We start from the raw sequence: 13,580 nt of genomic DNA on the forward strand, positions 1-13,580 counted from the left end.
GCCACATTTTTTCAGATAGTTTATAATGCGCGGGGGATGAAATGAGTTGAGTAAACAAAATAAGATTGAGGCTAGTAGATGGATATTTTGTGGAGATAATCTGCCAATCAAAATTAATGTCACCTAGGATTATCTTTTTATTAGAAATTGAATGTGAGATCCAGTTTATGTTTTCCTGGCTTGTAGCATAATTTGTTAGGCATACAAAAAAGAAAGAAAATGTTTACAGTTTAATCACAAGTGGAGGTTCTGTGAAGGCAAGAAGCTAATAGCTCAGAACTACATCCAGGCAGACATCAGGGCTTTCTCTGCTCTGCTGCTACCCTGCTCTTTCCTCTTGCTCCACTTTTCATCTCTTTTTTTCTTTATTACTTTCTATCCTCCTCTCACTTAACTCTCTCTCTCTTATACCCTTTTCCATATTTCTTTTTCTTTTAATTATTTGTCATAAACTCCATGCAGTTTTATATTTCATACTCTTACTAAATGTAATCATATAACATTCCTTAACTGATTGCTGCTTCCTAAAATATTTTGTTAATGTCGAATGAATGCTTTCATTTTTGTCATAATTTACTTTAACTGTTTCTTCCTAAAATATTTTGTCCTGTTGAATGAACATTTAGCCTTGTCTGTTTCATTTCCAGTAAACTGTATTGATGCATTTTGACAATATTGGAGCTTTTCATCCATGACTGGAAAGGGGATGTTACCAGTAATGCAGTATACACATTCTGTATGCAATCTGCACACAATAGCTGAAGAAAAGGTTTTGGAAAGTCAGCATCAAGCCTACTATGTCATATTAGTTTGCCATTCAGCTATAGTCTTTACAAGTATTTCACTGTGTGCTCACGAGGGCCACCACAATAATAACGGAAACTGCACAGCAGTAAAAAAAAAAAAAGCTGAATGCACAGATCATGTACACTATCTTGTCAAAAGACAAGATCCAGAAGGGAGCTAACTCCCTCCTGCCCTAACACCCTCTCTCTCGGGATTGACATGCCCTGCCTCCCTGCTGTGTCATGAATTGCTCAAGCCATTAATTGAACTAGGGTCATCTGGGCTACAGTCAGGGCTTTCTCTATGTATCTAGCTCTTATTCAGTCATTTTGACATAAAGCTTCCATTTCACCAGACTGATGCTGCTTTTGTGCATAACTACTAACATTAATAAACAAATATCACTGTACTTATATTATACGAGGGTTAATCTTTCTAAGTCAAGAGTTAAATTACTGGAGATGTAAAAAGCAAAGAGGAGGAGTACAGGAACACATATTTTGGGTTTGCAATACCCTTCATTCCTTCAAAATAACTCTTTGTCAGTTCTTGTGAAAATAACGCCATTAGAAAGCCATCTTATCCCATGACATTTCTAACCTCTTTTGTTTTATACAAGTAAGTGGGATACATAGGCTTAAGTGCACTATGTAACAAAAAGATCAGTACATCCAGTTTTAATTCTATGATAACATCAGATGTTGAACCAGTTTATCTTTTGTCATAAGACCGTGAGAAACAGGCTGCATAGTGGCTACATGGGAAACCCAACCAAATGGAAAGTGATCCTATAAATAAATATCTAGGGAAACAGTTTCTCCACAGTTATTTATTAAGTAAGTTAATTTTTTTTTCAGAATTTCTGTCTGCTCTATTTCACTGTGCACCTCAAAGTTTATATTAATAGGGAACAAAGTATCTCAGTGGACCAATATGTTTTTTACTGCAAAATGAAAGTACTACAGCATAGATACCAAGAGGTAACTATTTCTTACCTGGCTAAAAGTGTTTGAGAGAAAACTGTCTCACAAATTTGAAAAAAAACCCCTGTAAATAACAATCTCTTTCATAACCATATACAGAAAGATACATGGGAAATTGCAGCACTTGAAAATGTATGTCAAAAACAATTAAGAACATATGTCAAAAAGAATTAAATGTTATCCAGAAAGCTGTTCTTTCTGACATAAAATGACATTTCTGGTCACATTATAGAATGGGCCCTCACTCATTTATTTCACAGAATACATTAGAAAAACATACATAGCCTTAGCAAAAGCATGCAGAGCTGCTGAACACTTATAAACAGCCCTGCTGCCTCTGGAGTTTTTACAATAAACCTGTTAATATTGCACAGGCACCTATCTACACACATTCAAACTATGAAGCAGGCCTGGTACATCTCAAAACTCATACTGACAGCATCCGGGGAGGGCTCGGCTGGCAGAATTTTGATTTCATCGGTTTATATTGTACATCAGCAACATGGAGAAAATGTTGGAATTTGAAGCCATTGCAATTTGCTGGCAAATCTAGACTGCTAAGTGCTAACCTTGACATTTGCTCTAAATGACATATCCTCTTAAGTGTAGTAAAGGATTTCTGGTTGACCTCAAAGACCTCCCCCACAAAAAAAAAAAAAAAAAAAAAAAAAATGTCCTAACCGTAGCCATGATGAATATGTTCAATGCAATAGTCCAAAATAGTCCAAGATTGCAGTTTATACTTTAATATTTAATTCTTGTTCTTCCAGTAAAACTAGCTACCTGATGGGATAACTGTACTAATTTAAGGGCTTTCTGTCAGAAAAATCCAGTTAAAGCCTGGGATGGCATTCCTAATCCCTTGCTCGTTTTTCGATCATTCCTCCTTACTGTCATTCCATACTGTGCATTTAACAGAATCCCATGCATTTAAAATGTCATTGCACCTCATACAGCTACATTTTCTGAGCATATCATTGAAGCAGCCTTCGGTCTTCATGATGACTAGAAACAGGAAACAGAGTAAAAACCTTATAGCTTATCTCAGTAACAAAGCTATTAGCTCTGTTTCTGTCCATGTTTTTGCCAGGTATACCAAAGATATGCTGTACATATACTGCTCATATTCCACATGTTCTGTGGGACTTAGCAAATAATGTGTGCATGTATATGTGCATGCATGTATGCCTGCATGTGAGTGCATGTGTGTGTGTGTGTGTGTGTGTGTGTGTGTGTGTGTGTGTGTGTGTGTGTGTGTGTGTGTGTGTGTGTGTGTGTGTGCATCAATGCAGACCTCTAGCAACCCATAAGCAGTTAGTGGAGGGAGGTTGGCATAATGGTGAAGGTGTTTACCTTATGAACACAAGATGCAGGGTTTGATTCTCACATGCAGTAATTGGCTAGGCTTAAAATAGCCCGTAAGGGCAGTTAGCCTACTATGAACCATGTAAATCAGTATTACCATTACCAGCTTCTTCAATCATCCATATTTAGCTTTCTGGAAGTGGTTATTGATGTAATTCTGAGGACACTGTAACTAGCTTTGAGACTTTTTTCAAAATCATCTGAATGTACTGGTTTCAATTGGGGGTACCTTGGGTATGCACTCTGCTCCAAGCTGCAGTTTCTCATGACCATACCTATCAGCTGCACATATTTTTGCAGAATGTCGAGATTTTTGCATCATATTTTTGTCTGTGTTTCATAAAACAGTGTTTTTTCTGACAAATTACTGGCAAACCATTAAAGATTGAAGTCAGAAAATAATGACAGACATTTAAGTTTCAGACATCATACCCCTCAGATAATTCATGCTAATACAAAAACCTGTTATTCTATCATCTTTTAAAGTTTGAAAGAGCAATATTTAAAAATTGCCCCTACTTTTGGGCCTTTGTCCCACTTTCATTTATGGCTTTGTCAAGATTTCTTGCTGTCGGAGGTTGAGAGGTATGCTCATGACTCGTAACTCCACTACAGAGTTCAACTCCCTAATTAGTTATAAGAGCTAAAAGGTGAATCAAACTAAAGGTTGGGGTTTCTAGGGGTAAAGCCCCACTGCAAAAGTGTTTTATCCATGTGTCATTGAATTCAAAAAAATTTCACTTTAGAAAATAGCATTCAAGAAAAAATAATAGCATTTTTGGAATGATCAATTTTGGATCTTGAATGTGTGATGCAGTTCCAATATGAAGTGCATAACAAACTGTTTATGCTGAATTCTCTTCTTTTTACCTGATAAATTATTGAACAACATGTCATTTTACAGATCAAGCTTATCCATCTTTCTTTTCTAACAAATATTAAGATTCCACTGGCCTAGCCAAAGATACTGTCCATGCAGACTATTTATTTACTTACTCTTTGTTAACCAGGTTAGTGCCATTAGGCCAGTGTCCTCTTTTCAAGGGAGACTCAAGGTGGTATTCATACTGACAAGGAAACATTTGGCTAGAACACAAATTAACTTACCCTACTCAGAATTTGTAGAACTAAAGTAGCCCCTATTATTTTTTTTAATAAGTGGTAAGGGATCTTTTACAGACAGCTGAGGTACAACTAACTTAGGCAGATGGGACCTCATTTTAACATCTCATCTGATGGAGAGCACACTCAGAAGTGCAGCAATCCCTAATGCTGTACTGTAGTATCAGCAAAAGGAACTTGATTCAGATTTTTTTGGCATGGGAATCAAACCCACAGTCATTGATTCTTCCAGCATCAAAGATGAGCATGCCACCTGTTGAGTCACCAACACACACTTCCTTTCTTCTGTTCTGCTTCTTTGTCTCCTCATTTCCACATGTACCGACCACCCATGTGCAAAACCTCTACTCTTCCTCACCTTCATCACCCTCTTCCCCGTCATGGTATAATTTTTGCACTTTTCTTCTCATTTTCACCAAGACATCTTTCTACCCCTGAAACCCTTCTCCTCTGCTACTTCCCACCTATATCCTCAATGCATGCGAAGATCTAATGTTCCCTTTTAGTTTACCTTCTGGCCACTCTAACTTGTCATCTAAACCCCATCTACCGTACACACTAATATAAGAATTTGTAATGTATTTACTATCCTCTGTGTATGCTCACTGTCATGGATCATGTGCTGTTTTTTTAGAATTGCTTGACATCAGCAATTATTGTAGACTAAAAACTGTGACAGTAGCACTATTAGCAAAGCTCCCCTAGCACTATTTCACACTTGTACATGAATTTAAATAGATCTACTCAAATATTACCATAAAAAGTATTCATTTTAAACACAACTAATCTGAATACAAAAATATTTCTGCTTCAGCATCAGCATCAAACCCTTTTTTCCTATTTTGTACATGGTGCCAGGGTGTCACATCAAATGTGAACATCACCTAAACCCAACGTTCACACCACTGAAGGGTGAGCAGCGTACACAAATGTATACAATCACCATCTGCCTTACTCAATTCACTATTTGGTGACTGAAATTTCGACTTCTGTTTCCTTTGTACTCCCCAGCGTTTTAAACAGTTAATCTAATGTGTGTAAATCGACATTTCGCTGCCTCACAAATGCTGATATCCTTTACTGCAAGTTTTAAAAAATATGATATGCCCCATGCAAACACACTGCTATCTCTCCTTTTCTGGAAGTCCACTGGAATTAAATAAATTGAAATTTACTTCAAATTATTTTAATGAGCACTTGATGTTGGCCTGGCATAACAGTTCTAAACACAGCTGCTAATATGAAAAGTGGGAAGAGCACCAGTTGCAGAATGGGCACAATTTGTTGAAGTCATTCTTCCACAACTAAGGTGGTTTCATTCATTCATGATGTGTATACATTTCATTTATACTTGAAAGCATCCAGCTATTGTTTTCCACTCTACTCAGAAATAATAGCAGTGCATTATAAAGGCCAAATACACATGACTAGCTAAAAAGTCTGTTGAGAACATAAGCCACATTAACCACATGTCCTTAATACATGATTGCCTCATTTGTCCAGCCATTTTTAGTCAATTCATTTATTTTGTTTACATGTTTTATTTATCTATGTATTTGTTAGTCAGGGTACAACACTGATCCTCTTGCATCACTTTAAAGTTCAGATCAGGTTAAAAAAAAAAGCTTACATGAAGAGCAAACTCATACAGAAAGTGATGTTTATATGAACTTTTAATCACCTTGTAGATCTGGATCGTGTCCAGTTTGCATTACTTGATGATTTATCATGCATACTAGACAATCAGACTTCTCAGCTGTACAGATTTACAACACAACCTGCAATAAATATTTCAATGAATTCTACAACATAACAAACCACAGCAATTTAATGCACTCTGGTATGTTACAAGCTGAAGGAGCTACTAGCATGATAGAAAATGTAGACAGCACATAATGCTACACGTTTCTGCTTCATAAACAGTTAAAAGAATTAAATGCATGCCGGAAGGTAAAACTTACAGCTGCCGAATTTTAACGGACAGTCATGAGCATCCATAGGGAAATCTTCCAGCTGCATTGGGCACTCTGCCGAAATGGTCAGCCTGTACAAATAAAAAATGCAAGATCATGCTATGAAGCTCATAGGATGTTTTCTATGAAACAGAGTAGTATTACTTGCATATTTTTTTTACTGCAATGCTAAATATTCAGACATTTCCAAGGCAATTTTGCTAATGTTTTTACACATGGTAAGAAAGCAAAGCAATAAATAGCAGTCTGTATATATACAATTTCTCTGACATGGGCAAGCATTTGTGCTAGGCCATCTGTCCTTCTTTATCAAAGCATACTCACTGCTATATGTAGGTCACAGTGGGCAGGGGTATATAAAACTTTTTTTTGGCTCTCCCTTCCCAGACCATCAACCTTCTACAGATCCCTTCTGATTCATTTCTTCTCCCATTGGCTGGTAAGGCTGCTGTTCTACTTTCAGTACAAACTGGATGAAGAACCAAATCTCTGAGCTTAAATCCATCAATCTGAACTACCTGATTGCAGATTTCTACTGAAACCATGCTAACAGTGATTCTTTTCAAAGGATTTCTCCTTTCTTCTACTTTGTGCAGACATGGAGTTGATGTATGCGAGTTTGTGGGTGTGTGCGGAAATTGACCCCACCTACAAAAAATGATCGAAAAGAATTCTGACATCGGGTTGATTTTTTGACCATTTTTGTTTTCCTTGGCAAGTTTTAGTTCAATGTGGCGTAAGGCTCAATATAAATAATGTAAAAAATATGTTCCTATTGTGGTATTGCTGCACTTTAGTGGTTTTACTAATGTAACAAATATTTTCCTTTTGTGGTATCGCTGCACTTTAGTGGTTTTACTAATGTAAAAAATATTTTCCTATTGTGGTATCGCTGCACTTTAGTGGTTTTACTAATGTAAAAAATATGTTCCTATTGTGGTATTGCTGCACTTTAGTGGTTTTACTAATGTAACAAATATTTTCCTATTGTGGTATTGCTGCACTTTAGTGGTTTTACTAATTTTATTTAAAAATCAGATATTAATAAAACATCAAAAATATTGAAGTGTATTACTCAGTTCATTTTAAACACATTAATTAAGTTACCACTGGACACTGGAAGCAGTATATCACTGCTTATATTTAATAATTTTTTAGGTAGTTGTATCTACTATGACAACAGATCTAGAATCTGTGCTTTAGTATCAGTTTAGGCCCTTAGCAGAGGAATCTGAAACTTTGAAACTTTGAAGTGGCTGGCATTATCTGCATTGTCAGCTGGGGTAAGAGATGGGTGGAGATAATTTGTATTCCTTGTGTGAACAGATTATTTTTTCTCTCATTTCCACCAGCACCATGTGATTTGCTTGTCTGTATTTAAATTGTTAGGATAGAGATAGACTTTCTAGTTTTATCTATGGTCTGTAACCCTTGCAGAAATTCACCTTTCTTCATATGGGTAGATATGCTTGTAGCACTGCCATTCCTTCTTACCACTGCCTGACCTCATGGGGACTGGGTCTGCTAGTTGAATTCAACTTGTAAACAATTTTGTGCTAACATTTTTCTCATTCAAAATGCCTGTAAATATGCAGGCTGAAAAATGTCTCTCTATATTCTATTCTACCTCTTCATCTGGAGATTAAATGGATTAACAATTTTAAGTACATTTATAATTAAACTTATCTTACCATTTAAGTCAGTTTTGTGTGATTGTGTGTTTTTGTCTCTTTATCTGACATTAAAGCTATTAATTTATGGCATTTTTATAGTCTACATTGCTTTTTGGTTTCCCTGCTCAGCCTAGGTGTTTTTCTGAGTTTGTTGTAGTTAATTGCAACCACAGCCTGTGGAAATTAACCCAGACCCCCTTGGCAATTTACATCACATGACCAGTCTACCATCTCATTGTTGAAAGTGCTGCAAGCTTCATAACAAATGCATTTGGACTACATTTTTCCATTCAGAGAGTAGGTTCATAGGTTCATAGGTTCATACTAGGCTATCTGCCCTAGGGCATTTATAAGCCTAGCCCAGAGTTTTGTGACTTTCGCCACCCCTTTAGTTTGAAGGATACTATGCCCATTATTTAGCTGTGCCTCTGTCAAGCAGTGACACTGAGGTGATCCCTGGGGTATACCTGCGATCTCCCATCCATTGGTCAAGATTTCTCTTGAACAAAGCCAGCGAGCTGCACTGCCTCACATGTACCGGGATTTTGTTCCACAGCATAGGGAGTCTCTGGGTGATGAATCTGTCCCTCCAGCACGTCCTATTTATGACCGTGTCAAGGTTCAAGTCTCGTGCTCTTGTAGATCGGATGGATTTAGATTTTTTGAGGTGAAGCATGTTCATTAATTCCGGGTTGGACATGGCCTTGTATGTCAGGCACAGGTCACCTCTGAGCAGGCGGTAAGCGACTGAGTAGAGCTGGAGCTCCTTCAGTCGGGCAGCATAGGACATATTTTTGAGACACTTTATCCTTTTGGTGAGGAACTTTTGCGGCCTTTCCAGTTGCTGCAGGTGTCGGGTCAGATACATTCCAAATGGGGCGTTATACTCAATCATCGGTCTGATGAGTGATGAGTACAGGGGAATGATGACCTCCCTTGACCTAGATGTGAATCCCTTCATGATCAGGTGGGCAATGTAGAAGGTCTTCCTAACTACTTTGGCAACGTGGGTTTCAAATGAAAGGTTACTGTCAACCTGGGTCCCCAGATCCCTGATAACCTCTTCTGTGCTTAGTGGATTGCCACCTATATGGTAGCTGGGGGTAACCTTGTTTTTCCCGAAGGGTATGACTATGCATTTTTTAGCGTTTAACTTTAGGCCATGGCTTTGGCACCAGTTATCCGTTTCTATGAGACCCTTCTGAAGGATATCTGTGTCTGATGTGTTTTCAACTATGGCGCCCAGTTTGCAGTAATCTGCAAACTTTGTCAGCCATAATCCTCCTGTGCTTGCCTGTACTTCTGAAAAGTAGATGCCGAACAAGAGTAGGCCCAGGACCGAGCCCTGTGGGACACCGCTTGTGACAGGCTTGGAATCAGACATGGCGCCAGCAACTCTGACCCTGTGGGTTCTGTCACTTAGCCAGTTTGCAACCCATCTTGTGACGTATGGGTTTACATTTAAGCTGGTGAGTTTTTCTATGATGCCCGAGTGGGGTATTGTGTTGAATGCCTTTGCCAGGTCAAGGTAGACTGTGTGGACTGCCTTGCCCTCATCAATGGCCTTGGTGACTGTTTCAAAAAAGTCAACCAAGTTTAAGAGGCATGATCTGCCCTTGATAAAGCCAAATTGGGTTTGATCCAATGTCTGCAGGTCCCCTATGTCTTTATTTATGAGTTCCATTATGATCCTCTCCATAGCTTTGCAGACCAGGCTTGTCAAGCTGATGGGACGGTAGTTTCCAGGGTCAGTGGAGGCACCGCCTTTATGTAGTGGGACCACAGTTGCTGTACGCCACTCCTTGGGTACGTATCCTGAGGTGAGGCTAAGATTAAACAGCTGCCCTAATTGCGGGTTTAATTCCTCAATGAGTTCATGGAGCACACAACTGGGGACACCATCTGGTCCCATGGATGCTGTGTTTTTCGCCTTGGAGAGAGCTGTTCTCACCTGAGCATTTGAGATATTTGGGAGGCTACAATCCTCTGGTATAGATATTTCTCCTTTTGGGGAGAATTTGCACTGAACCTGTCAGCCAGTATGTTGGCAATGTCTGTAGGTTCAGTGATCTTTACATCATTTTGAACTAGTTCTGAGCATATCTGGGAGTTTCCTCCCAGGTTTCTAACATAACTAAAAAAGGCCTTGTGATTGTCTTTTGAGTTCTTGGTGATTTTTCTTTCAAAATTTGCCTTGGATGATTTTATGAGAGCTCTTAGTTTTTTACTTATAATGATCAAGGGTGTCTTCCCTTTTAGGGATTTTGCTCTATCTTGTAGTAGCTTTCTCCTTTTGTTGTAGAGCTTGTTTATGGCTGGGGTCCACCAGACTGGACGCTTGCCTTTGGTACAAAGTACATTTTAACTACATTTATAATTGCATTTATCTTACCATTTAAGTCATTTTGTGTGTGTGTGTGTGTGTGTGTGTGTGTGTGTGTGTGTGTGTGTGTGTGTGTGTGTGTGTGTGCGTTTGTGTGTGTGTGTGTGTGTGTGTGTGTGTGTGTGTGTGTGTGTGTGTTTCTCTCTTTATCTGACTTTAAAGCTATTAATGTAAGTCACTTTTATAGTCTACATTGCTTTTGGTTTCTTTGCTGGGCCTGTTTCTCTCCATATTATAGTCTACGTCTTCATCTGGAGATTAAATGATTAACAATTTTAAGTATATTTATAATCAGACTTATTACCATTTAAATCAATTTTGTTTGTTTGTTTTATTTGCTCTTTATCTTAAGTTAAAACTATTAACTTAAAGCAATTTTATAGTCTGCATTGCTTTTTGGTTCCTCTGCTGGGCTTATGTGCTCTTCTGAGTTTGATTCCCTTCCACTCTCCCTATTATTATTTTGGTTTTATACCTGGAGACTTTTGAGCAGCCTGCCCCTTCAGTATAGCTGGCCCTAGAGACTCCTCCCAGTCTTATGCCTGCTACTTATCTTACTGGTTACTGACAGAAAAACAATTGGTGAGGCCCTTCCCTTAGACTGTTAGTGTACTTTGAAATTACCTTGAAGTGTGTGTGTATTCTTCATTGCTGGCTTGCCTGCCTTTGAATTGCCTTACAATTACTCGTAGCTAGTTGTTAGACTTGTTTCTGGTACCTTTTCAGTTGTGGCTAACTAAAGAGTGTTTTTACATTATAAAGACTAGGAATGCAATTCTAGTGGGAGTAGAACGGTATCCTAGTCTGTCCGAGATGGAGGCATAAATTGAGAACTACTTGTTTTAGCTAGTTATTTGATTTTTTTCCAATACCTTTTCACTTTTCACTAACTAAAGTGTGCTTTTACATTAAGAAGGCTGGGACTGCAATTCTAGTAGGAGTAGAAAGGTAGCCTGGTCTGTCCAAGCTGGGAAACAAATAAGGGAGCTTAGAGTGACAATTACATGCTGTAACTAGTTGATACCTTATCACTTTTATATGTTCATAGATGTATACTAGGCTAAAGACTACTTTGGGCTTTTAACAGCCCAGCCATGCAACCCAAATGTGACCCAAAAAATTGATTTATATTTGATTTATAAGGGGTGACTTACTGACTGACTCTGTCCATCAGAGACATAGGAACCAGACCAGGGGTGAATTTCGGATTACCCATGCATTAGTCCAAGTTGTGTTTAAAATGGAATAAGAAGGAACTTGGCTTCATATGGATGGGGAACCTGTTCCAGAGAATGGGAATTCTCTGAGAAGCATATCTGCTCCTCCAGCATGTTTTATTTATGTTGCAAGCAAAATTTAGGACTTTTAGTCTAGTAGATCTGATGCTGTATGTTTTGCAGATGTACAAAAGAGTCATCAAAACAGGGTCCAGGGATGCCTTGTTAAGCCAGGCAAAGAACACGTCTCAGAGGTCAGCATGATACCAAGTAAGGAGACAGGGCTTTCAGGTGGTCAGTGTAGGACACTGTATTTACTCTCTGCATTCTTTTGTAAGGAACCTTTGTGGATGCTCCAGTAGAATTTGTCTGGTTAGGTACATACCAAAGGAGTCATTATTCTCTATGATGAGCCCGATGGGGAACAATTACAGTGATATGATGACCTCTCTGGACCTAGATGCAATGCCTTTGGTTATAAGTTGAGCAACATAGAAGGATTTTATTACTACCTTGGACACATGTTGTTCTAAGCCTAGGTTGTTATCCACATGATTTCCCAGATCCCTGACTACTGAATCAATGTTTAAAGGTAATTTATTGATAAATAGTTAACTGGAGTGACGGACTTTCCCGCCAAAGGTACTATAATGCATTTCTTGGTAATAAGTTTTAAGCCATGGCTTTAGCAGCAAGCATTTATCTGTATTAGACCTTCATGAAAGCATTTTCTTATTGGGGGGGGGGATTCAATGACTGCTCCCAGTTTTCAATTATCTGAGAACTTGGTTAGCCAGAGGCCTTTGACATTGGCTTTGATATCTGAGAAGTAGATGCCAAAGAGGAGTGGGCCTAGAACAGAGCCCTGGGGAACTCCGCTAGTGACTGGTCTCTTTGTGGAGGTAGCCTCACTAATTTTAACCTCATTGGTCCTATTAGTGAGCCACCTAGCTATCCAGAGTGTTATAAAGGGGTTTATACCTAGTTCTATAAGTTTGTTGACAATACTTGAGTAGGGTATTGTATCAAATGCTTTAGCCAGATCTAGGTAGGTAGCATGCACCAGTTTTCTCTCATCCTTTGCCTTAATGAACTTTTCAAAGAAATCCACCAGATTCAGTAAGTATGACCTTAGTTTGACAAAGCCAAACTGGGATGGATCCAGTGTCTTGAGGTCTCCTATGTCCTTGTTGATAGTTTCCATGATAATTCTTTTCATGGCTTTGCAAATAAGATTAGTCAGACTAATGGGTCTTAGTTTCCAGGCTTTGTTGAAGGTCCTATCTTATGGAGGGGGATGACAATCGCAGTCCTCCATTCATTTGGCACAAAGCCTATTTAAAACTATACTTAAGTAATGGCTCTTGAGGTCCTGATAAGACATATTTTAGACTATTCAAGAGGCATTCTGTGATATTATCAGGGCCCAATGAGGCTGTGTTCTTTGCTTTAGTGAGTGCAGCCAGTATATACTCCCTAGTTATAGTTGGAGGGGTTATGCTTGAGGCTATTATTAGGGGATGGTTGGGAGTGAGAGGGGAATAAAGTTGGAACTGAATTTGTCTGCTAACAGGTTCATTATACCACCAGGCTCAGTGAATGTGGCACCATTAACCACCAGTTCAACACATTGCTGTGTTTTGTCTTTGAGGATTCTGACACGGCCGTAAAAGGCCTTATGGTTATCTTTCATCTGGGAGGATATCTTAACCTAAAAGATAGCTTTGCTTGACCTAACTAAAGTGTGTTTTTACATTAAGAAGACTGGGATTACTATTCTAGTGACAGTAGTAAAGTAGCCTGGTCAGTCCAAGATGGAAAATGCACAGGGAAGCATAAAGTGAATTTCTTGTTACAGCTAGTTATTTGATTTGTTTCAGACACCTTTTCACTTTTGTCTACCTAAAATGTATTTTTACATTAAGAAGGCTGGGACTGCATTTCTACTGTGAGTGAAAAAGTAGCTTGGTCTGTCCAAGTTAGGAAACTCTCAAGGGAGTTTACAGTAACAATTACTTGTTGTAGCTAGTTGTTACATTTTCACTTTTGCCCAACAAAGTGTGTTTTTAAACTAAGAT

The 13,580-nt window shown here is 38.6% G+C and overlaps 1 protein-coding gene across 3 annotated transcripts in view; it reads right to left on the bottom strand.

Moving 5' to 3' along the window:
- The window catches only part of GABRA5 (gamma-aminobutyric acid type A receptor subunit alpha5), a 772,674-nt gene that overhangs the window by 550,906 nt on the left and 208,188 nt on the right, over window positions 1-13,580 (bottom strand). For all 3 annotated transcript variants that reach the window (XM_044072163.1, XM_044072162.1, XM_044072164.1), the window contains exon 6: window positions 6,218-6,300. In XM_044072163.1, coding sequence (XP_043928098.1) covers window positions 6,218-6,300 — 83 coding nt within the window. The remainder of the gene's footprint in view (window positions 1-6,217; window positions 6,301-13,580) is intronic.

Source organism: Protopterus annectens, chromosome 5.part0 (genome assembly GCF_019279795.1).
Source record: "Protopterus annectens isolate FY-2018-M chromosome 5.part0, PAN1.0, whole genome shotgun sequence".
Classification (NCBI taxonomy): Eukaryota; Metazoa; Chordata; order Ceratodontiformes; family Protopteridae; genus Protopterus; species Protopterus annectens.